At 28.1% G+C, this 27,422-nt stretch overlaps 2 protein-coding genes and 1 long non-coding RNA gene across 6 annotated transcripts in view; 1 reads left to right on the top strand and 2 right to left on the bottom strand.

Moving 5' to 3' along the window:
* Window positions 1-94: 94 nt before the first annotated feature.
* On the bottom strand, window positions 95-6,745 carry conu (Rho GTPase-activating protein conundrum). Of its 4 annotated transcripts, none has more exons than XM_011649024.3 (10): window positions 6,089-6,745; window positions 5,620-5,865; window positions 3,748-3,989; window positions 3,199-3,329; window positions 2,935-3,122; window positions 2,060-2,204; window positions 1,621-1,964; window positions 1,378-1,544; window positions 1,115-1,292; window positions 95-1,043 (listed from the first exon to the last, which is right to left on the bottom strand). In XM_011649024.3, the coding sequence occupies exons 2-10, from the start codon at window positions 5,759-5,761 to the stop codon at window positions 673-675; spliced, it is 1,908 nt and encodes a 635-aa protein (XP_011647326.2). In that variant the 5' UTR covers window positions 5,762-5,865; window positions 6,089-6,745; the 3' UTR covers window positions 95-672. The 4 variants fall into 4 exon arrangements, with proteins under 4 accessions (XP_011647326.2, XP_011647335.2, XP_011647308.2 ...); XM_011649033.3 differs by having other exon boundaries at window positions 2,935-3,059; XM_011649006.3 differs by having other exon boundaries at window positions 2,935-3,128; window positions 6,089-6,743.
* Window positions 6,641-11,933, top strand: LOC105433669 (uncharacterized). Its single transcript, XR_016138260.1, has 6 exons — window positions 6,641-6,657; window positions 6,775-6,905; window positions 9,536-9,566; window positions 9,644-10,043; window positions 10,112-11,225; window positions 11,355-11,933. It is a non-coding gene; the product is annotated as an uncharacterized LOC105433669 (long non-coding RNA).
* Window positions 10,798-27,422, bottom strand: part of LOC105424436 (uncharacterized) — an 18,709-nt gene continuing 2,084 nt past the window's right edge. Inside the window, exon 2 of the mRNA XM_089072277.1 lies at window positions 10,798-10,853. Coding sequence (XP_088928403.1) covers window positions 10,798-10,853 — 56 coding nt within the window. The remainder of the gene's footprint in view (window positions 10,854-27,422) is intronic.

The raw sequence follows: 27,422 nt of genomic DNA, 5'->3' as shown, positions 1-27,422 counted from the left end.
GACAAATAAGTATACGATAATTAGTATTATGCTTAATTATTATAATGAAAGATGAGATAAAAAGTAGTATATCAGAATTAATAAAAATTAAAAATTGTTTAAGATTTGCTAATTTATTGTAACTATCTTAAATTGTAATATTAGAAACAAATGCTTAAATAAAAAATAGAAATAGCTTAATGAAAAATAGAAACACAATTCAATTCCAGGATGTATAATTATTAAATTATTAAAATAAGATAATTTTTTATATATTTTGCAAGGTTTATATCGATCGCAAACGTTTTATTGAAAAATATTCTCATTTTAATGTATACTGCAGAAATTTTTTCATGTGTTTTCTTGCTTTTGACATCATTAATCCAAATGCAGAAATTATTTAAAACCAGAAAGAATATTAAATAATAATTAAGTTGCACATCTTAAGATTTATAAAATAAAAAAGTATACACTATATACTCATGCGTGGCCGTGCGCATATATATGTATACACGCAAGCCCATGTAATATGCAAATAGACATTATTATTTCAAATATTATGTGTGCAATATATTATTTTAAAAAAATTTAACATAGTTTTTAAAATTCAATAATGTTAATGTTACACAATTTATACATTAATATGAAAATAATAATTTTTAATTACACGAAACTTATTAATATATCTAATAATTATTTTTTCTTATATTTGCGATATCTTTCCATTTCGGCTCGTCTTCTTAACTGATTTATCAGCTCCGTCGGAACATACCATAACTTTTCAATATTATTAAGTAGAGCTTCCGTTATCTGACAGCATATGGCAGCCATGTTAATCTGAGCGGTCAGATCCATATGATCTCGAGGATGAACATACCGGGGCGGAAAAAGTGATGGTGCCACTATCATTGCCACATTGTGTATCGACATTTTATTCGATGTCTGATTTTCGATGACCAGTTTTAGAAAATTCAACAATGCCTCTAAAGTACACCGATGTTCGATAGGTAATAATAATACCAACAAATTAAGAGAATACACTAAATCATTGGAATTCTTGACACCTGAAATGATATAAAATTATTTTTATATCTTCATATAATGTATGAAATTTCATGTTATATGTATAATTCACCATGACTTTGATAGAAAGCATCGATTAGCTCGACGGTAAGAAGAGGTTGCGGCAAATCTCGTAATAACTTTTTCAAAACAGCTGACAAATCATGACATGGAGTACATTTAAATAACTCGTCCATCTCTTTCGGTTTACAATAAAAATCTGTTTCTAACTCCATACAAATAATTTCCACCTAAATGATTATCATTTTAATAAATACGACATATAATTACTTAAGTATCTTAACTAATGATTACTTTTATTTACTAATAGTTTACCTTTTGTTTATGACCCCCAACACGAAGAATACCTTCTTCTTTTACTCCACGTTTTGTCAACTCGTTAAGTATTTTTTGAAATACTAGTGGTATATTACTTTCTTCGTTCGTTAATTGACTATCCCTGAGCAATAGTGTCGATAAAGAAACGCCAAACAAATTTCCAGCTATAAATATATCAGGTCCATATCATAAAAAAAGAACCATGACATAAAAAAGGCAAATATAATTATATTAACATACTTTTGCTTCGTCGTTTATTCGGTTTTCGTTTCGTAAGCGGTATATTATACTTATCGAAAATCGCTGTTAGCTCGAGCCATAAAAGAGGCTGTAATCTTGTAAAATCTCGTTGCGATAATAATTCTACATCTTGCTGAGCATAATTATCATTAGTCATAAAATTATCAGAAGACCATCCTTGAGATTTAGCTTCATTAGTTTTGCACATTTCTTCGAAACTAAGATAACCATGTGACGACGTGCGACTCAATGGATGAGTTATTAAATTTTCATCCATTGGTCTGGTCAAGCCATATAAACTGCTGTGACTTCGAGTTATTGTCGCATGACTTCCTGAACTTCGTCTAAAATATAAGGTAACAATTAGAAGAAAACTTTAGAAGAACTATTATTATATATTATTATTTAATCAGAAATTATTTAATTATTTTAAAAATACCGAAGAGTCGGTTCCTTTGGTACCATCACTTTTCTAATTGATTTTGAATCTAAATTTGTTATATTAAGATTATTGTTATGCCTTTGAATTGGTCTGACAATATGTATCGTTCCTAATCTGTGGTAGCTAGTTAGTTGAATTCCTTCTGTAATAGTAATGTATATATAAACATATATATAAAATTGTAGATTCAAAAGTTATTAATTAATGGGCAATAATAGGGCAAATGAGAATCGGCGCTGACGGTACGCAAATTACATTTTCAATTTTAACTCAATTTTAACAGTTTATTAATAAAAAGTTCCAAAGGTTTCAACTCAAATTTGAGTCATCTTCAGTGCTATAACAAAGTAAAGGTATATCTCTGTATCCAATCGATGAGCTCAACCATAAAAAATAATGATATATTAATCATGTCAGTTAACGGAATGAAATTAATAAATTTTAATAATTAATAAATTTTAAATATGAGATAGTGCATCTATTATCTATTATATAAAATAAAAAGAAAGAGTAGTCATAAAGTGATTGTCACTCATCAAATGAACGCAGTTCACTGCAAAGACAGAAAAAGACACCCACGAGAGCAGCATAAATCAACAGTACATCGCAAAGAGCGTCTGTACACCTCAAATTCAGAGACCTTTACTTTATTGTATCATTGAAGATGACTCAAATTTGAATCGAAATGTTTGGAACTTTTTATTAATAAACTGAGTTAAAATTGAAAATATAATTTGCGTATTGTTTACAACGCTGATTCTCATTTGCCCTATTATTGCCTATTATTATAATACTGAGAATCTTTTTTGTTGATATTTAAGTTATTAATTGTCCAGAAAATAAACATAATATGTAAAAATAGGAAATAATACCAGAATCATTTGCGACATCACCCCTTGCCCAGTTACCAGTCTTCCTAAAAATTTCTTGTACGGGTACAGAAGTTGAGGTAGGTACTGGCACAGAATTGAAAATCGTTTGTGGAACACTTGGCATTCTACGAATCGTTGCTTTTCCATTATTTGATGTTTGGTGAAATATAGAAACAAAACTCGGAACACTAGTACTTCAAATAATTAAGATAAATATTGCAAAATGCGTCATTAACAGTAATAATATTGAATAAGTAAATTTACCTTTGGTGAGTATCATCGATCACTGATGGAGGTGAAGGAGGTGAAGGAGATAAAGCATTTTCTGTAGTGCTTGGAATTGAATCTAAAGAATCAGGAGTAGCACTACGTGATCGTGTACCCGTACTAGAGAGCTATAAATATATTTATAATTAAATAAACAAGTTTAACATGTATGCATGTGTGTATCTAAACTATAAAAAAAATATAAATAATGGAATGTATTGAACATAATAATTATTTTAAGAATTGGTTAAAATAAATTCTTTTCTCTAATCTCTTTATCATAATTATTTATATATTTCTGAAGATTTAAAAAAATTTCGCTTTCAAAAAATATTTTAAAGCTTTGAGAAAAAGTGCTGAGCATATTTTTTTCTTCAAAACAAATAACAGTTTGTCTGATATTTTTTTGTATTATTAAAATAAACTATCAAAGCTGCTCAAATTAAGAGAGATACTTTGAATGCCCACATACATATATAATTAAATATGTAATCAATTAATATATTACAATTGATGTTTAATATTTGTATTAAATTATTGATATACCTCGACATCCTTAAAGACATCTCTAATATCTGGTTTGCGAACACGTTGGCGTTGATTAAAACGTTGTTTAACGGTATGATTAAGTGATCTCACACGACGTTTCACAGCTTCTGCTTGAACCCGTGACAGAGGACGCAAAGCTGCTCCTAATTCCTCAGGTTGTATTTCCCTGCCTGCTTTCCATGCCTCTGTTAATTGTCCTAAACCTGCTGTACGTAACCATTCAGCTTCTTCCTCTCCTTCTGTAAAAAGAATCCAGAAATGTTCAATCTATATTCTTATTTTCTATATTCTTATTTTACTACATTCATACATATGTGTTCTGAATACATTATCTAATATTACATTGCAATATAGTAACAATTTTTCTTTTAGATTTTTTTAAACTTTTAATACACAAGGCTAAATAATTTTTATATTATATAAAATAAATTATATAAATAATTAAATTTTTTAAAATTATTCTTTGTGTTTGATATATACTGTTTGATATATAAAAAATTTCAAAGTCATATAATAAATGAAAGGGATAGTAGAAGCATTTCTGATTTCTGTAGTTATAGTATGATACTATAATACATGTAACAATATATCTTTAAATGTTTTAAATTGTTGACCATTCGTATTTCCATTCGTGATAAATTTAAAATTCCTAAATGATTAAGAATTAAAAGATAGATTTAAATGTAAAATAATTAAGAAATACATATGGCCTAATGCAAAAAATAATCAATAGAGAATTAGAAATATCACAGAAATATTTCATAATTCTTAAGAAGTATTTAATAAAAAAGAAAAAAACTTTATTTATTATAATGTTTTGAGAAATTCTTGATAGTTATTAGATTCTGGAGTAAAAAAGGAGAAAGATGTCCCATTTAAAAAAAATTGATTTTTGTGTTACAATTATGTTGATTGATAAACATAGTTAGAATAAAATATATAATTGTGCATTGTTTACAGCGCTGATTCTCATTACCCTCATTATTGCCCATAAAGTTATTTGGTTAAAAAACTCAAAGTAATTTTTATATCTAAAAATAATACACTTGGTTGTATGTAATTTGGTAACTTATACATTCCTTTTTATAGAATTCTTGTTTGAAATATTTTATATATCATATGTTATTTTTCATACAATCACATTTACAAACAATTTACATTTAGATAATATAAAATTTTTAGTAAGATTGCATCAAACTATTGGCAAAAACATAAGAATTTCATAGACATTATTTCTTTTGAACAACTGTGTAAAAACTAACCCCAATTCTCTGAATAGAAATTATTAAATTTTTATATTTGATTCTTATACAAAGAAATTGCAATACTAATAAATAGGAACTGGATGTTTACTGTTTATATGTTTCAAAAAAATTATTAATTAACTTACATAACTAATTATTTTTAGATTTCATTTAACTTATTCAATATTTACAATAACTCTTTTTAAATTTTTGCTTGAATGAATTTTATTTATTATGACTTGTATTTCTCTAATTGATTTTGATTTTAAAGAATCTAACCACAACTTTTGATTACACGCGTATATATGTGTATGTGTGTGCATTCGTGCATATGTGTATGAATTCAAAATATGAAAAAGTAGATTACTTGATGCCTAAGAAATCTGTCTTCCAGAATTGTCTATTATTATCTATCAATTATAAATTTTTTGTTTCAAAAGTATGATAAAAATTATTTGATTTTATTTTCTTATTTATATTTTTAAATTCTTTACAATCAGATCTATTTAATATTTAACACAATAGAAATAATTGTTTTTAAATTTTAATAACTTTTGCTATTATTATACAGCCGGTACATCATTAATTAGATTATCTTACATATAAGTCATATTATAATACATACCATCATAACTTTGAGGCTTACATTCTTCATCTAAATAATCATCCAGTATTTTTGTCTCCTCTATTATTTTCTGATATTCTTCCCAGTATTCAAATAGATGATTATCCCTTTCAGTATAAGTAGCATCGTGTCCTCTATTCATATTTCTGTTTTCTCTTATATCCTTGACACATATATTCACTAACTAAAGAGTTTTTAAAAACGTCTAGAACTCTTAACCCCAAAGATTTATTCTTATTCCGATATCTGAAAAATTAAAAATATTAACCTAACATTAATAATGCTCTATATTCAAAAGCTTTATTCTATTTATCTTTATATTATCTTAATGTCTCTCTTGGCTTAATTTTGAATATGGTAAGTCAGACAACACAAGTATTGTTGATCAAGATAAATATAAAAAAATTATCTCTATCATGAGTAGTAGTAGAATATCAGTAGTGGCATAAAAACTTGTACAATTATGTACCTGTTTTAATGAAGTATTGAATGGTATATAACTGTATTTTTTACCAATCTATATTTTACAGATCCAAATATGGCTTAAAATGAATCTATTCGACAATTACTGTCTACTTTCTTATCTATTGGCTTAAAAATATCACACAACATATGTATTTGTTTAAGATATTTGTACAAATTTATAACATTTTATATAAATAGATATTTTGAAAACTCCATTCGTATATATGCAAAAGTTTCCTTCATTTATTATTAAAATTATAAGACTTTTGAGATCAAGATAGACATCAATAATAAATTTACATCAAAAGAATATATATTTCGTGGCGCAATCACTGCAATTAAAAAGCAGGATTATCGATGATAAAACAGTTTTTTTTTCAAGTGATACATCGACCGACGTATCTCTCATTTCATCACATTTCACAAATCAAGAAACCGAGAAAATTTTTAAATGCGAAATTATTTATTGGCACGTGTATACACACAAATGCGACTTTCAGCATAATGGTAAACAGCGATGATAAGTAATAAACGTAACACTGAATGAATACAAAAAATGAGAGAAGGTGCAAAGTAAGCATTTATTTGCAACGCACTAACTCTCCCCTCTTCCTATTTCCACCTTCCCACCCAACACAATCACCGTGAATAACGTAAATGCATCGCGGTTACGTGTTTGTAAACTAATAGCGCTTTTCATTGGGCAGAACTGAGTGCGCACTGGGAACTCGGGGACGGTGCAGGACGGTATCGGTATATCCGAGGTCCGAGTGCACGGCTAGTGCAAATTTTATGCACGCCCACTCAACACTCGCGGCTCGGTGAGTGAGATTTATATTCGATAAAATTAAAAAAAAATTAAAATTAAACATTAAATAAATTGAAATTAACTATACTTCAAGGTGAAGAACTATACGAAAAATTATTGAGTAAAATACATTTTACTGATTCTGCCAGTCAAAATCTAACTATGGAAACTATGGAAAAAGTTTATTATAAAGACTACTTTTCTTTTATGAAACACGCGTGAAATATACTTTTATATTTACTTTTATTTACTATTTGCTCGTTCAAATTATCTACACTAATTCACGCCGCCATATTTGCACGCAACCGTCACCGTCTGGGTGCAGTCCCATTAGCGCGGATCTAAATGACGTATCGGATCTGCTAGGGAATTCTGGTAATTCACGATCCGGTTAGGGTGCGTTTGGAAATAACACCCGAGTGCACCCTGCTATCCTTGTTTTATCCTTGCTTTCATCGAATGTTAAGTAAGGATAAAATGATGACCCGGGTGTATTTAGAGTATTACTTCCGAACATACCGTTATTGGAACGGTGTGTTCCATTATTTCCTGAAAATCATGACGGATCGGATTCACAAGCCATTCAAAACAAAATTCAAACAAAAGTAGCGATCCGTTTCTCGAGATAGTAGCAGAATAGCACCAGAGAGAAGCCTGAGCCTGGATCCTCATACAGACACCGGCGCTTTCGAAAAACGGATAATGAGAGTAAATAGTAAAGATTCATTCGCCGTTTTATTCCCATTACTCATTTTTCACCAATCAGCGCTCGGTGTCAAAGCACCGATGTTTGCATAAGGATCCAGGCTGAGAGCGGACATGCCCGCGATTTAGCTGTAACCTTATTCACGTAGGTATTGCCCACGATTTTGTAGTTTTCTCTTCCGTGCTAGACGCAAGAGTGATGAAAGACGGACGATATGGACACGACTGTGTCCACTGTGGACACTACCTACGCGAGTAAGGTTATAGCTGAATCGCGGACATGTCCGCTCTCAGATTTCTCTCTGGTAGCACACATCTTGAACAGATATCTCAAAAGGAGAAAAAAAAGGAAGAAGAAAATTTCAAACAAGCCGAGATGAGCACCGACAATAGAGAAGGACTGATCAAAATAATTTTGTACAATATTTTGTCTTGATAATGATGAAATTCATTTATATTGTCCTGTTAATGATGAGGATAAATAGATAATTGTGTACAATTATTTGTACATATATCGATTATACATACGATAGTTTTTCAAAAACTTGTCAAAAAACCTGAAATCGCTCTCTCTTCACAATATTTGAAATTATGCGTTTCGTGTCATATGTGTTTATTTTTTCAGGCAGTAAAATGTAGTTATTGTGGTTGGATCTCATGTACGGGTTCTATTTGGAGATTCAAGTCAAACATCGCTTTGAAAAATATGAACGAAAATATTCATGTCGTCTTTATCAAAAATAGGACTTTCATTGATTGTTTGCATTTCAACGATTAAATTGTCACTTGCGCCTTGAAAACGTCTCATTTGTTGTTTGCAAAAATTTATTATCACTACACACTATAAAATTCACAAAAATAACTATTATAATAAATTTTATCATAAAACTTTCTTATATTAAATATATAATAAAAGCTTGGAATCCATCAGGAAGTTTAATTGCAACGATTCAGAAATGAGATAATAGACTTGTTGCATTCATTGAAAAGAATGGCCTTAAATACTCGGAATTGTGTCTTCCCTCTGGATCGCAAAAAATAATGGTATATTAAATATTAAAATGGACAAGATTATCTGAATTATTAAAAATTACAAATTTTTAAATAGATATCTTTCAAATAAAAGATCTGCCTTTGGTCGCCATGTTTAGAAATTTGAATTATTGTTTATAATCAATCAGATGTGAATAGCTCATTAGTACAGCTGTGGACTCAAAATAATGGTTATTGGTACTCTAAACAAATTTTTATTTATTTTTTTTTTTTTTTTTAAGATAACCTACTAGTATACATAACATAGAGTAGTATAGAAAATGACATCAATAGAAAAGAATTTATTTTTATAACAAAAATTTGCTTTTTATCCAGTTAATTGTTGCGTAAATAATAGCTGGTCTAAAACTGCAAATGATAAAGTTGTAGTTGGTGTTATTGATGGACACAACATTCTAGTTACTGATTTCAGAGATGGAATTGTTCCATCATCATTAGCACATTAAATTTTATATATTCTAAGACAAACCAGTAAATGCAATTATCTTTGTACCAAATGTTAAAGATGAGAATTCTTTAATTAACATAATGTAATGTATTCTGTGCTATTTCGTATACCAATGAGCTAATATTTTTCAAGCAAGAAATAGTATATTTAATTAATATGCATTATATAAATCAAAATTAAGAAATAATATAAGTTCATACATCTGTTATTATACATGGTTTATTATGCATTTTTTTTTTAAGAAAATGAAGGACTAATGTATAAATTTACATCTATGCACGTGTAGTATTGATTGTGATGTAATATGCGACATTGCATATAAATCACTAAAGAATCAATGATATTACCTGAATCATTTCTTGCGGTTTACATCAAACATTATGTTGTATTCCGTAACTACAGCTAAAATCAAAATCTCTTGTGTGTTTTATTTCTAGATAAAGAGATTAATAACCATTTAGAAGTAAGGTATGCAATTTTTCTAAATCAGTAAAAAAAAAGTAAAATAATATTTATAATAAATTCAAACATTTTTCTTTTTATAGCCAAATGATATGTTTGATGATCCAATATAACACATAATTTCTTCTCCCGATGCAAGTACAACTTATATAATAACACAGAATAAAGTATATAAGTATACAAAAGATGGGCAATTTAAAGAAACAAAAATATCATTTGCTATGCCATGTTCTCAAATGGAAATTATAAAAATTGCTTTAAACGTTGTTATTGCATTATTTCATAATTATTTTTTCATTGATGGAGAAGTTGTTAAGAATATTATAGATTTTTATGTACATTCTTATTTTTTGCTTCTTACAACACTGCAAGCTACATTGATTTATGTCCCGTTAAGCAAAACTGGTGTAGAGCAATTAAAAAAACATGATTTAACTATCAAATTTTGATTAAATCTTAATTATAAGGAGGAGTTACATGCAGGTAAAAATATACGTTTTTATTCTTTTTTTATAGCATTATATTCGACTTTATAATATATATTATTACAGATATCTGTATCAGACTTGACAAGAGACTTGAAAGAGACTCTCCTATAATAACAGCAATACCACAAAATTCGCTAATAGTTCTACAGATACCACGAGGAAATCTAGAATGTATACAGCCAAAAATATTATTGCACATATTAAAGTTTTACCTTAATAGCTGCGATTATCTGCCGGCATTTGAATTAATGATGAAACAACGTATAAATTTGAATTTGATATACGATCACAATTCACAATTTTTTATTGATAATATAGAACAATTTGTAACGGATATTGCACACAGAAATATAAATATATTGACTATATTTTTAACAGAATTAAGTGATGAAGATGTCACTAGAACAACATATATGTATTGTTATGAAGATATATGTATTGTCATGCTGAACAATTTGATGCTGAAATTAAGAAAACTACAATTAATAAGGTAGACAAAGTTTGTAAAATACTAAGAGCTATTATGGAAACCGAGTGGATGCGAGTGAGTTCGTGTGATTAATATTGATAACCTTGGTCAAAAATAAAAAGAGATATGGTTTGAAAGATGCACTTCGTAAAATAAAGAATATTAAAATGTTCGAGGGTTCATTGGAAGAATCACTGCAATGTGTTTCTTCTGTATCCGCCAGCGAAATTCTGAAATATTTATGCATTTTGTAAATATTAACACATTATATGATGTTGCATTAGGCATGTACGATTTTGACCTTACAATGTTCAGCTTCCAAATCGTCGAAGGACCCTAAAGAGTATATTCCATTCTTGAATGACTTAAAAAAATTAGACAAGAATTACAAGGAATATTCTATTAATATGCATCTTAAACGCTATGAATTGACGAGTGTCACTAAAGTTAGGCATTCTTCAAACCTAAAAGGTTTGAAAGGCGTGAACACGATTTATACAAGGTAGCAATGAAAACATTTGAAAAATAGTACGGAATATCAAAAGGTGGTTGAAATCTATGAAGATTTTCTTTCAAATAAATATAAATATTCAGAGGCTGGTATGATGTATTATAGAAGCGGTCAATTTCACAAAGCTTTAGAAATATTTAGCACGAGAGGTAATGATTGGCAAGATGCGATTGCATTATCAAAAGAAATGAATTGAGGTAAAAATAGAATCCTTTTTTTATATATGTATATGCAAAAGATTATCGTTACTTTCTCGTTGTTAGAATTAATAATTATATATTAATAATAATATTGTCCAGTTCATACTATGTAGTTAATTTTTTCAGATCAGTGAATAGCTATGCTCTTTATGAAACGCTACTTGAAAATTTGAAAAATGAGAAACAGTATGAACATACAGCTACAATATTAAAAGACTATATGAAACACAACGAGGAAGCTATTGCTATTTAATATATAGATAATAATATATTATCTATATATTATTATGCGAAGGAAAATTCTGGAAACAAGCAATAAGAATAGCATTTAATACTCAACGTTTAGATTTGAACGGTTTAATACTGTATAGTACACTATTTTTTACATGTCTATTAGTTTAGTTATTATTTAGATATTTATTTAGCATTTATAAATTTTTCCAGCCTAGATATAAAAATTTTGTTCTTTCATTTATAAGTATTGTGTTGTTGCTATTACGGTATTTGCAATTTTTTTTCATAATTGTAGATTTTGTATTTTTTGTATTTTGTATTTTTATTTTAGTGATTATACATATAGAATGGTAATTGTTATAAAACTTTTATGTTTTATTTAAACAAAATAAATTTATAACATTTTCAAAAATAAATTTGAACAGTATTTCCAAATAAGGATTAATAATAAATTCTTTTTTAATCGAGAAATTTTAATTTTTTGTTTATCTAAAAGCGACACAAACCTGACAATACCTCATAAACAAATAGATATAAAACTCAAACTTTAAAAAGTATTATTGAATTTGTTATAAAACATCTTACAAAATTGTAAATGAAGTAGATATATCATTCTATTTGAATAAATGACATTGTTTTGATAAAACTTTCAAAACAAAAATAATTAAAAATTTTTAAATCATGTAGACTTTTTTAAACAACAACTTTTACTCAAATCTTTTTTCTTTTTTCAAAAAATAACTGAGCGCACATAATAAAACACTATATATATATATATATATATATAGAATGTCCAATAATTTCTTCTCTCTTCTGGGCAAATAAATTATATTGAACAAAAAAATGTATTGAGTTTTGTGTTGATTTTGATAATAATTAAAGAGTTATTAACTGTATAGAGTAGTTATTAACTGTATAGAGCATTTGCGCAAAGAGACAACTCAGCTTTACACATGTTCACAATTGTTAGGCATATAGCTATATGTTTAAAAGTACTATAAACAGTTGTTTTATCATTTGTATCAGTTGTTATCACTTTCAAATGTTGAATAAGAATGCCTAGCGATAGAAACGTATGAATATGTAACGCTGTCGCTTTACGCAAATACTCACTTATTCGGATTTGTATAATTTAATAACTCTTTAATTATTGCAAAAATCGCAAAATGGTACAAGACTTATTTATTCAACATAATCTGTTCTACTTGTCCACGAAATATAATATTATCAGATACTCTGTATTGGTATACAACATCTGTTGGTGTGCGTGTGCTTGCGCGTGCGCTTTCATACATATAGAATATCTTATATTTGCTCGACATTACATAATTTAAATAACGTCCATTAACTATACAGCATTATTCTTTGTAAAAAATTAAGTCGAAGAGGCTTGAATTTTTCTTTATAATACTTAATAAAACAGTAATTACCGTGAACCGTGAGCCGCGTACTTACGCACCCAAACATACGATTCACCGGTACTAAAGGTGACTGATTGGATTAATTCTATTCAGTAATTATTGCTTTATTAAATTTTATAAAAAAATTGTTCAGGATTTTTCGATTTATTTTTTTTTGCAAGGAATAATACTATATAATTAATGCGAGCTATTTAAATTGAACTGTATATGTCAGATATATAACCGTGTGTGTATGTGTGGGGGGATGGGTGGGTGGTGTGCGCGCGCGCGCACATTTTATATATATATATATATATATATATATATATATATATATATATACCCATATTTCTACGAACGCTTTAAATATTTATTATTTAAATAATTTAGATAAGAACTTGTTATTCTTTTCCTTTTCTCTTAAAATATATGATGATAATTCAATCAATACATTCCAAAACACCAATTTATAATTATTTCACAATAAATTCATACTTATTTTTTACTAAACAGACTAAACAGAAAGTTAAATTTCATCTAATGGAAATTGAAGTCACATGAAACTTTGTAAAGAATTTTTTTCTACAATATCAATTTATTTATGCTACAAATTTTCTTTATATGATGTTTGCATATGTATTTTTTTCTGAATAAACTTTCGATTTAATGAAAAAGTAATATCACATACAAAAAGGTATCACAAATTTTCCGTAACAAGAATTTACAATGCCAAGAATTTAATACGTCATGAATACTCAATAATGTATTATGAAAGGTTTAGTATTGAAAATTGTATTTTATTGAAAAATTATGGGATATCAAGAGAGAAATAGTGAAGTTAAAAACCAATGATATTAAATATTTGTGTTCATATATTTTATTTTTAATATACATGTATATACTTGTATTCATGAATCTTCTTCATTGGTATAAATGTGAATGTATGTAAAAATTTCATATCAACAATGACGATAAAAACAATAATAATAGTAGTAATAACAACAATATGCATTAATATTCATACATATTTGCGATAGAATCTAATATTAATTAATCGTAAAAATAATGACAGTGTCATGATTAATAATAATAGTAATTTAAAAGTTTTTCCCAAGTAATAAATTTATGATATTTATGATATTTATTATGAAATTTATGAAATTTATAATTTTGCATTAATTCTGCTGTTCTGTTCGGGTTTACACGATTGTATCATTCAAAGAAGTCAATATGACTCACGTTAAAATTATGCTTTTTATTATTAATTAAACAAGAGTTATTTTCTAAACTTTTATTACAGTACAAATAAACATATTATTCTTACAAAATAAAATACAAAAAAGATACAAATATTTTGGAAAAATTATTTAATAGATATTTATTGCTTTTGTATATTTTGGGCAGTAATGCTACACATAATATTTGTTTTATTATTATTTTTAATAAAATTTATATCTGGCACGTTTGATCGTTCCAACTTTCTCCAATTCTTCTGTCTGTGGTATATATTGTCTTGAGAAGATATAGAACTTGATAAATGTTTTTTCAAGCTCTTGCAAATATATTCTCCTTTTATATGTAGTTATATCAATGATATTACATGTTATCATTGGCCATCAATTCGTTTTCCGTTTGCATGTATGTGTTCGCAAGTTGATTTAGGGTACCTAATTCACCTTTTGTACAAAATTATAGTACCAATGATTATTTTCCAAGTATTTAACTACTTGATTGCCATAACGATAAAATCATGTCTTGCACTAAATGTATACAAAACATATAAGTAATAATGGCGTATTTGAATTTTAGTTATAACAATTTCGATTATATAGAAAGTTTAATAAATTTTATATACAAAAAACGAATGCAACCTAACGGTAGTTTTGCAGTTATAGATGTTTATAGGTGTTTAGTAACTGTGCAAATTTTCACAGACAACACTGTTTCTGTTGTCAATCTGTTGTCAAACAACGTTTCAATCTTGCATTGTTTCTATTGTTAATCTGTTGTCAAACAACATTAAACTGCGTTTGACAGTAATGTTTGGATTACATTGTGGAGGTTCTGCTCGGCAGGTCGTGTTAGCACATTCTGCTCGATTGTTGCATCTGATCTATCATATTACATGTTAGCAGACTTTGTTATATCTCTGACAATAATTTGCCCACATTGTCAGATATTATATATTCTGTTTGAAATTTGTTGCCTTTTTGCCATCGGAAATTGCATATCCTGCTCAAAATTGTTTCTGCAAGCTTGGTTATTGTGAAAATTGTGTAAACACACACACACACACACACACACACGCACGCACGCACGCGCGCGCGCGCGCGCGCGCGCGCACTTGCATCCACACCCGCATCCGCACCCGCACACACTCGCATACGCACGCGCTCACACCAAACACACACGTATGTATATATGTGCCCAGCAAACATAAAGCTACATGTAATATAAATGTTAGTTGTAATTTTCCACTCAACAATGTAACTGTTATATAATGCGTGTGTTATATAAGTTACATTGTTGAAGATTTAAATCATGCTTCGTGCAATCTCTCTTGCCGCGCTCCAGAAGAATTTTTGATATATTTATCAATGGCGTTGGAGGGTGTCATATGTTGGATGAGTGCCGTTGCAATCCAACCTGCCAATCCATCGAAATATACTTTACTTTTTATACAAGAAACAAAATGCAAAAATGATATTTTAATTATTTTTTATTTCTTATTATTTTTTTTGTATATACACAAAGAAATTATACGACGGAAAAAAAACATATATGAACATATTTTATACACACATATGTGTGTGTATGTATATATATATATATATATATATATATATATATATATATATGTACGTATATATATATATATATATATATATATATATATATATATTGTTATATATATATTGTTATATGAAAAACTTTTTACCGAGTTGATACTCGTATACTTTTTAATTTGCTAAACACCACAGATGTGCGCTGCACGCCCACTATTTATCTTTTTAAACAGAAGGAGCAAAAATATAACACTATTAATCCTTTGATATACACAATATATACACAATTGTCAAAACGATCTTCGTGATGACGGCTGCTCACGAAACAACCGCAACAAGAGATCAATCGGCATCGCGAAAAAGAAGCAACTTCGAGACATTTGAGATTTTCGAATTTCGATGTTAAGGGGATGCTGAACTTGTCTGTATTACCGACAAAACACAGTAATTTTTGCATTGCTCTCATTTTTTTATTAATTTTATAGATCTGGAAATCCTTTTCCACAATTAAAGTTTATGCATTAATACGTGCTTAGCATATGACGAATTTCGTATCAAGAACGAGAAAAAATTTTAAAATTTATATCCTTTTTACCATTTGGTACCTTACAATGGCGTCCAAAGCTGTCAAGTCGCGTAAATATTTGCTTTATATGAAACTTTTAGTCTGTATCTACAAAACTGATATTGCTAGACTAACATGCTTTTTTTAAAAGAGAATTATATTTCATTTTAATCTTTTAAATTTTTTCATTATGTATTATTATTTACATTTTAATAAATATCTTTTAACGATATAATAGCAATTGATACTAGACCGTTATGTAGATATGAAAATATTTTTAATAATATTATTACCAATTTTGTTATTTTAACTTTCCATAATTATTTAATGCACCTGTAATATTTACAAAATATCTTTTCTTCGTTGCAATAGTAACAAGAATATATATCATGTATATATATCATGTTATTGTTTGTCATTATTTCTCTAGATTTTCGCCTTTTTGCCACAAATTTTAAGATAAAAAAATTCACGTGAAAACGTTTCGTTATTTCTGCGCTTGCAAGTTATATGTTCATAAAGCTTAAAGAGTTAAATGATCACACGGAAACATTTAGTTCATGTGAAATTTTTTACTTTTCACCTTTCCATCTTAGCAAAAATTATATGATTATTCCTGAGAACATATAATGATTTAGTATCATACAAAGTCTAGATTTTCACATTCTGCTTTCATATTCTGCTGATTTGAAAAAAATATATCATTTGAAAGAGCAGCGCCCTCAAAATTCAATTAATTGTTCAACTATAGTCAGACTTTCAAATGAGTTCTATAATTTTAGAAGTACTTCCAATTTTTTCGAATGTTCTTACAATAGCCAATTTGTCTGTGTGTCTTCTTTCCTGACGAGTAGATTTATCATAAAAACAATTTATTCGCGAAATTTTACAGAAGTTGTTAACAAGAAGTTGTTAACAAGAAGTTGACAAGATCATTTAGAAAATATTGTAACTAGCACATTTTATTATTGCACAAGTTTTCTATGATTCACTATAAGAGTTATATTTGAGAGTCACACTAATAATCCAACGTAAGCTCAAAAGGTAACATTGCCAAAATTTTGCCATTTTTCATCATAAACTCATCATAATATCCTTTAATATTTGTATATTTGATTATATCATTTTCGATGGAACTAAATATAACATTGAATGCAATTTCCATTTAATAATGCTATAATGCACATCTTGGTACAGATTGTTGCATTCTTGATAATATTGGCTTTAAAAAATTTATTAGCAGGATGTTGAGAAAGATCAAGTCCTTATTTCATTTGATCATCTTTAGAAAAAATATATAGAGTTGTAGTAATAGGTGTTGATTTACATTTAATATTCTTATTGACCTTATTGATCTCATTATCTTCATTTTCATAACTTGCATAATTGTAAATTGTTTTCTTCAGATACATCTTCGCTCAGATGCTTCCGCAAGATTTAAAATTCAGCTTTGGTCAAAGATTTTCGATTAATCATAATAAATATTGATCGTACGCAGATCAGTCTCAAACTGACTGAACAGACTAAGAACAGACTCGTAGAAACTTGCTATTGAGCGTGCGACTCGACATGCGGACTTTTTGAAACTTAACTGTGTTATACGTGGAATACGTGAAATACTGACATATTTCAAATATAAAACAATAAACTGACATTGCATTCATTCTCGGAATTTTTATTGTTAAAATAATGTGTTTCGAAATATATATATATATATATATATATATATATATATATATAATCACTTATTAGTATAATATCATGTCGATAATATCATATTATCTATACGACCTATACGACACAATTAGTACCAATTACTTACAATTTGTAAAAATGAAAAATTTGAAAAATATTTTTTTGTTCATAATAATTATTTATCATAAAATATAAAAGTCATAAGATATGAAAATCATAGTTACATAAATAACTGATGAATTAATATCGAAATAAATTTCCGATCGAAATATACTCGAACAGAACAGTAGGGTTAAGGCTCAACTATTCCTTATCACTATATTGGTTGCAATGACATTCAGGAGAAAAAATATGCAATAAATTACTTGTTACATACAGCTTTATTTTTCAGTTTTCCTTTAAAAACCAAATAATTTCGTAATTCTGAAACTTATAAAATATGCGGTAAACTGAGACGTCTGTCTCATATATCACGTACAAGTGTAAAATAATAGTGTGAAATAATGGTACACTTTTTTCTCAGTTGTCAAAAACCATCATAATAACTGGAGAAAAAAATGTATTAAATATACTAAATGTATTATTTCAAGAATTATTTTACGATTATTTTGACGATTTTGTCCGATAATAACTGTTTCATGAACAAGTAGAGCAGGTTATGCCAAATAGAAAAGTCCTATATTATATTTTGCAATTTATGTAATAATTAAAGAATTATTAATTTACAGAGATCTGCGAAAGAGCGAGTATTCGTACGAAGGAACAGGCCCGCGCTCTACAACCTTTATGGTTACTAGGCGCGCGACAAAATGTGAAAATGTGAATGTGATCTATAAATGACAGAGTATTTGTTTATAATGCACCTTCCAACATACCGCCACGCCTCCAGTAATCATGAGCGTAACGTTGGGCTGCCCGTTGATACGAAAGCTCGCTCATTCGCGGATATGTATAAATTAATAACTCTTTAATTATTGCGAAAATCGCAAAATAGTGTATAATTTTTCTATTCATATAATCCACTTTACTTGCCCACAAGAGGTGATACAATTATTACCGGACACCCTGTATACATTAGACAAATATTTTAATTTACCGCATATTATACAAGTTTTAAGATCATAAAATTATTATATTTTCAAGAGAAAATTAAAAATAAAACTGTACATAACAATTAATTTTATTGCATGTCATTTCCCGCCTTTGACATACAATCATTACAGGCGAAAAAGTCAAATCTTAATAATATGGAAGAATATGGAATACGAGTTTCTGAAGCAATTCTAGCTGTTAATTTATGATAAAGACATTTCCCAAGAACTTGACTTGGCAGTATCGTAAAGATTTATTGCAAAGGAAACGCAACTAAAATTTCTTGGATTTCGAGGAATTTTCAAGTTAATAAGATCCTAAGATGCGTTTGATCTTTGTTTTAGATAATCACACTTTAAACATCTGCATATCAATTGTGACATCCGCATACCAAATCATATAGAAAATTAATGAAATTCGTCGTTTTTGAAAAATTAATTTATCATTTTTTTCGAAATTATTTTTCATATATTTTTTGTAGCAAGGTTTCCGAGACTACATAATTTTTTAATTAAAATCAATTGAGTTTAACAGAATTTATAAATAACTCTGATTTTAGAGTACTAAATTATTTTTATTTGAGATATTTTAACATGATATCTTAAGATCTTTAAATTCTATATAATTTTTCCAATAGACAGATAAATAGTAAGGTACAATGTGCATAAATGCCAGTGTACTTTAAATTAAAAAACGCACATGTGTATATACATGTGTGTGTGTGTGTGTGTGTGTGTGTGTGTGTGTGTGTGTGTGTGTGTGTGTGTGTGTGTGTGTGTAATATGCTATGTATAAATCCATGGATAATCTAATGCATATATATGAATCATAATTTAAAAAAAAAAGCACAGAAACTTGACTTGGCAGTATCGTGAACAATTGCCCGATAAGCGTTTAATTGTTTCTTCTTATTATATTTGGTTTGGTTTTTTTTTTCTGTCTCGTGCATCTTGAATCATGAAAAAGACGTCTCAAAGATGAAAATGACGTAGATGGTGAACGTCCTTGGCAGTGATCGTAAAATTGCGTTCGTTTTTATTTTTTTTTTATACATCATTGCACGTTTTTCAATTCGTTTTATTAAATGTATTTTGTGTAATTGTAATTTTTAACAATTTTTTGCAATTAAGCAACATGTATTATTACAAGCATCGCTAAGTTAAAAAATAAAAATAAAGCAGTAAGATTAGATACGTGTTATTAGATAAAAAAATGGCGCAATATGAATTCTTGGATTCTTAAATTGTTAACTTTTTGAATTGTTAGATTATTGAATTTTATGAAGTTTTGGTCTTGCTAATTTTTCGTTTTTAGATGTTTCTTAAATTTTCAAATTAGTTTAATTTTTTTAAGAAAACGTTTTCATTATAGAATTTTGTAACATCATTAAAATTAATTCCTCCGATTTCAGAATTTTTGTATACGTCAGATTTTTATTCTTATAACTCGGAATTAGATATATATTTCATGCTAGATTTCTGAAAAGACGCCTATCTCTCCACTCGATTGTTCAACCAACTGTATTATTTTATTTCCTACTTTGTTCTAAAATATCTTTCATGATATTTGACACAGTATTCAGGATATCATTGTTGTGTTATACAGGGTATTCGGAAACTCATTTTTATTATTTCTTGAAGTGATTCGGGATTCAAAAAGAAGGAAAAAAGCTATATAAACATATGAATGAATTGTTTCCGAGTCATATCTTCTTTTATGTTAAAAATTTTTATGTTATTTTTTTATAATTATAATTATAATAATCATAATTTATTTCATAGTCTTTTAACGGAAATAATTTCATTTCGAATTATTTTTATGTTATCCAAAATGCATCATGTGGAGATATAGTTAAGCTTCAGATCCTTCTTTAAAATATTTAATAAAAATATTTAATAAAATACATAACAAATAGCTAGAAGAATTATTGGATGCATAAATGGGAATCCTCTGAAGTAGTGATATTAGCAAACGAAAAAAATATAATGTCTACAACACTTTGGTAAAAAGCAGCCTACTATACGAAGCTGAGACTTGGCGCATCACTGAACAAAATAAAAAAAAGCTAGAAGCAGTTGAGATGCAATAAGAAGATCATTAAAAATATCAAGGAAAGATCGAATACGAAACAAGAAGAAGTACGTAGAAGGATAGGTGGGTATTGACGGAATACTATATAACGATATTGAAAGGATGCAATTGGTCTAGTATGACCATGTTCAAAGGAAAGGAGATGAACTTCCAAAAAAGATAATGGAATAGGTTCCCCAACGCCGTAAACGTGGAAGACCTGGAAGGAGAGAGTAGTGAAGGCCATGAGTGCAAGGGATCTAAGAGACGGTCAATTGGCCAACGTCGCCAGACGTTTTGAAACCGATTTTATATATATAAAATATATGTGTGTGTGTGTGTGTGTGTGTGTGTGTGTGTGTGTGTGTGTACATATAATAAATATTTAATAAAAATAAACATTTTTTTTTTATTACTTTTGCATTACTGTATTTTGTATTACTTTTCTACATTCCTTAAAATTAATTTTTTCATTGAAAAAAAATTAAAAACTGCAAAAATTTTTAAAAATGTAAAAAAATCAAAAAAATTTGTAAAAGAGGGATCTCAAATGAACTATACCTCCACATAGTATCTTGGATAATGCTAAAATAGTCCGAAATGAAGTTATTTCTATTAAAAAATTATGAAATAAATTGTTATGATTATAAAAAATAACTTATGTTTTTTTTATCATAAAAGTGGATATAACTTGGAACAAACACATTTTCGGATTCATATTTATATAGCTCTTTTTTCCTTCTTTTTGGGTGCCAAATCACTTCAGGAAGTAGTGCGAGTAAGTTTCCGGACATCTTGTGTGTGCGTGTGCGTGTGTGTGCGTGTGTGTATATATACACAGGATGTCCGGAAACTCGCTCGTACTACTTCCTGAAATGATTTGACACTCAAAAGGAAGAAAAAAAAAGCTATATAAATCCGAAAATGAGTTATTTGTGTGTGTGTGTGTGTGTGTGTGTGTGTGTGTATATACGTATTGCACGAATATATACAAGCTCGATCTTTGTGATAATAATTGTATCACATTTCATGGCAAATAGAGCGAGTTATATCAAAAAGTCCTATGTCATTTTGTAATTTTCATAATAAAAGATGTGCACTACAGTAAATAACTACTCTATCATTTACATCCAAACATCTTGTCACACACTTAGCAACCGTAAATGTGTCCAATGTGCAAAAATGTGCACAAATGTTCCTTTGGGATTGTTCCTTTGTAAATTACAAGTTAGCAGGACTTTACTATCTAATATAACCTGCTCTACTTATCCACAAAAGGAAATACGGTTATTATCTTATATATTGCTTAATTGTCTTCCATTTAAGAAAAAAAAGATAATAAGACATTTATTATGGAATAAAATTGTGTATAAATGGCTATATTACATAATACATTTTTACAATCTTTATTTCAAATTTGGAAAATAAAAATAAAAAGATTTAAAAAATACAATATTTATAAGTTAAAGGATTTGATTTTCTAAAAAAGTTTTTAAAAATAAAAATCCAAAAAACAAAATCCAAAATAAAAATTGAAATCCAATAATCTAAGAATTCAAGCATTTAAAGCTTCTCTCGCGGCGCGACATGAGTTGTGACGTCAGAGGCGAGAAATTATTACGTTTCACAATTAAAAAAATATAGAACCTGAAAATTCAAAGCTTCTGGAATCCAAGAATTCTTAGTCTTTATTCTTTATTTTTAATTAGAGACTAAATATTTTCATGTATCATATTCAATTATGAATTTTGAGAACTACAGGGATTTCTTCACAAAATCTTATTTTAATTCTATCAATCCTCTTTTTCATACTTTTAAATTGTTCAGCTATGTCCATCTTTAATAATCCACTTTTGCAGTCTCTTCTTTTCCTACATTTTTCACCTACCTCTTTCTTTCTTTTTTTCTCTTGTTTCATTTCTTCCTTTATTTTCGTATCTCTAGTAATAATAACTCTAAACAGGCTTAATGTTGTTTACGTTTTTGATAATAGGTTTATTTTTTCATTAAAAAATTAAGACGGACGGTTAAATTCCAAATATTTTTCTTTAGTTCTTGTTTGTTGGTGAGCCGATATCTGCTGCTGAAGGCACAAGGCTTTGCACTAGAATTCGGTCACCTAATCTAACTTATCTATCTATCATCTATTACCGAACTAGTGTTAAGTTTTTATTTTCAGGAATCAGTTTAAACCTCGAGCAGAAGTACAAGTAATTGACATTAGATTAATTAATATTTTAATATCTTGATATTTTTTACAAAAATAAATTTTTTAAAAAATTTTTATTAATTATATTTTAAATAATTCTTTTATAATTTTTATGGGTGATGATTAAAACATTTGAAATTAAATTTATTTTCTAAGATATATAAATTTGATAAAATAAGTTTAATAACAATAACAATAATAATAATAATGATGATGATGATGATGATAACAACAATGATAACAACATGAATGTTTTCTATATGATTAATTATTATCATAAAAAACAACTGCTCGAGGATTAATCGAATTCAACAAATTTCATTATTTTTGTTCTACTTATTACTGCTTTAAACCGTCACGTTAGTTCTCGATTGCTTAAAACGAAAGATGATTTCATCTTAAACATATTATGCATCTCATCCGTCATTTCTTAATTATCTTACAAAATTTATAATCTTTAATTAATCTTTAATTAATTTAATGAAAAGAGAAAGTCGATCTTAAATTCTGTTTTATTTGCTCTAAAATTGTAATGCGAACAATAAGTAACAATTAAATAATTAAAAATTTTCAATTCTTTGAATTTGTATGAGTGTAAATTTTATAATAATTCAAATCCTGTATACATGTTATTTTAATAACCACAAAAAAAAATTCATTACATAAGCCTAATCTTTGCGACATAAGCAAAAACAAATCAAGTACTCGAAATTTATGAATCATTAGCAATGTTATTTTGTCAATTTTTGCTTTTAACTAAATGTTGTTTAGTTTTTCTAGTTTTTCTAGTTTTTCTAACATTAACATTTTAGTAGATTCCGAAATTTGTATATTATATCGATAAAAATGGTGAATCGTATACGATAGACACCGATGATATTTAAAGATTGCGTTCCAATATATACTGAAAATAATTCATGTCATACGTAATAAATTTTCATATTATAGATAAATAAATGTTGCACGCACGCACGCACGCACGCACGCACGCACGCACGCACGCACGCGATCCCTGTTCCAAAAAGGTCAGAACTTCTGAATGTCTCGAAAAATAAAGTTTTATAGAAGAGACTTCGAATAAAAATTTTAGAATTTAAAAAGATCTACTGATTTTTTGGTTTTATCAGTTTGACCTCGAGTAGACATGTCAAGATTATATAGAGAACAACTTTGTCATCTTAAATAGAAATCACCATTTTTAATTATATATTCTTGTAGCTAACCTCGAGCGCTCTGCAAAACACTATAATAAAGTATTTTTTTAGTAAGTGTCTAAATTATGAAGCTTGAATTTGATATACAATTTGATATAAAATATTTCGTAAACTATTCATTTTTTAACAACTATATCTTAATACTTTTATGCACAGAACAATGAAATGAATCAAGATGAAAAGAAAATACATAGTTGCTGTTTAAAAAAAATGGAGATTTGCAATATCTTTATGTAATATCTTTTTCGAAAAGTAACCGTATATTTTTTTTACACCAATTGATTCATCTCATTATTCCATGCATAAAAGTAATAAGACATAATTATCAAAAAATGAATAATTTAGATATTTTATACTTTATGTCAAAACTTTTATTCGAAACACTTTTCTGCAAAACTTATATTATACAAAATGTTTGATTACTGCATTTTCTTTTAAAGATATTTTAAATATTCTGAAGTAATTTAAAATACAAAATTCTAATATAAAAATTTCTCTCTCTCTCTCTTTCTCTCTCTCTTAATGCTATAACACTTTTGAAATTATAATCGATTGAAGTTCACCAATTGTAACTACTAAACTCACGCGTTCAGGTGTAATGCACAATGATAAAGGTGAAAAAGAGAGTACATTTAAAATTTATATTATTTTTCATGTCTTTTATAAAAAAAATATCAAACTAACAATGATCAAATGTAATCATAATTATTCGTTTTTATTCCGCATTGTACATATATACATAAACGCGTGAATTGTAGTTATTATAATTGGTCAACTTCAAGTTTCTAATATGAAAAATGCTATAATCTCGACATTTTTGCATTAAAATTTTTTCCTCTATATCATTTTAGAAATACATTTTTAAAAGTAATGCAGTAGTGGCAGGACATTCTACATACACGTACAGAGTGTTTCTTGTAATTTGGTCTTTTAGAACATCCTTGTTGATGTTTTTAATAATATGAAAAAATACCAAAGATTCGTTAAAAAATCAATATTATGATAGGCAGCATTTTCTTTAATATCTACTATTTTACGAAAGACTTCGAGATCATTAACATTATTTTAAATGGGATAACATATTGTTATTAACGTAATAATATAATTCATAAAAAAAAACAAATTTTATCATTCATATAGAATATATTGATCTTAAGATGATCTAACAACATAAGAAAATCATATTTAAATCTGTTATTAATGAAGTATATTATAACGTAACTATTATAAACTATATTGTAACATAACTATAGTAATATAAATAAAAATATAGCATCTCATTTAAAAAAATTATGATCTCGAAATGATCACGTTGCGGTAAATACCCTTTGTCCGCCGCGCGCGCGCGCGTGTATGTGTACGGTGTGTGTCTGTGCGTGCGTGCGTTGTGTGTGTAGTGTGTGTAGTGAATTGTTACATTATTCGCTGTACAATTTTCATAAACGAAATCTCAAATTGATATACTGTTCATTTAAAATATATTTCTTTTTCTTACTAAAAAAAAATATGTATATTTTTCTATATTTTTGTTTGAAAGCAATTAAATCAGAATTTTACATCATAGTTGCAATTGTAACTAAAAAAAAAAAAAAAAAAAAAAAAAAAAAAAAAAAAGACATCAATATATTTCATCATGAATATTATTATATTTCCTCACACACCTTCACAGGACGTCCCGTACATTTCTTTCTTATTTATTAAAAATGTACATTTGTAAAAAGTTTTCGCAATAACAAGCTATATATAAAAAACGAAGACAATTAGCATACAATGTAAAAATTTTATTTTGCTTCCTGTATATATTAGTTAATTATGAATATTATATTTCTATATTCCATACGAAAATAATACATTTAAAGAAAATTCCTGTTTTATGACATTTAAATAACATGTTATATACACAATGCATCTTTTAAAAAATATATATCTTTTGTGAAAATAACATTCCTTCCTTTTATTAGTCGTTTCCCTTTTTGAGGGACGCCCTGTACATTTTTATGTGTTTGTATTAATAAAAAAATATTAATACATAATTTCAAGATGCGCCATTCTGCTACGGTGTTGATCCTGTCCGATCTTTTCATTCTTCACCTTTCTCGTTTTCACTTTAGTCTCTCCTTCTCTCTCCCTTCTTTCTCTTTTTTCTCACATATGTACACGCACGCACGCACGCACGCACGCACGCACGCACGCACGCACGCACGCACGCACGCACGCACGCACGCACGCACGCACGCACGCACGCACGCACGCACGCACGCACGCACGCACGCACGCACGCACGCACGCACGCACGCACGCACGCACGCACGCACGCACGCACGCACGCACGCACGCACGCACGCACGCACGCACGCACGCACGCACAACATTCACGCCTGTTTCCTACACTCTCCCTCTTTCTAGTATAAACAATGTACATGCTAGCAAGATATATTATGCTGTATGTGATAAGTGATATAGACTCTAAGCTATTGTTATGCATATCATTTTTTTTCTGGTTCACGCTTCATTCATGCAATGCTACTGAATAGCAAATATCTTATAGGCTTTATTCCCTGTCATTCTTTTTACAGCCAGGATTCGGGAGAATGCTATATTATTAATAATAATAGATTTTAATCCTTGGACATGTTTCTCGCCAGCAATGTCACTGATTATTTAAATCGTTTTTCATCACGATTCTTTTAATTTCATCCTGCCAATATAATTTTCTACTTTTTCCCTTCCTTACATTAACCACATTTGTTGCTATTCATTTTTTCAAGAATGACAAATGTGACAAGACACACTTGTTCAATATATCAATACCTTATCCATATAATACATTACATTTACATATCAATTGTAAGGATATATCCAGGAAGAGGATATAGCGGTAAAATGTAAATTGCAGGTAGCTTTCTTTATATATCTTCAATTTCTGTTT

Source organism: Pogonomyrmex barbatus, unplaced genomic scaffold, assembly GCF_055798465.1.
Source record: "Pogonomyrmex barbatus isolate J1 unplaced genomic scaffold, ASM5579846v1 scaffold13, whole genome shotgun sequence".
Lineage (NCBI taxonomy): Eukaryota > Metazoa > Arthropoda > Insecta > Hymenoptera > Formicidae > Pogonomyrmex > Pogonomyrmex barbatus.
The sequence above is the reverse complement of the archived record's forward strand: the minus strand, read 5'-3'. Positions and strand labels throughout refer to the sequence as shown.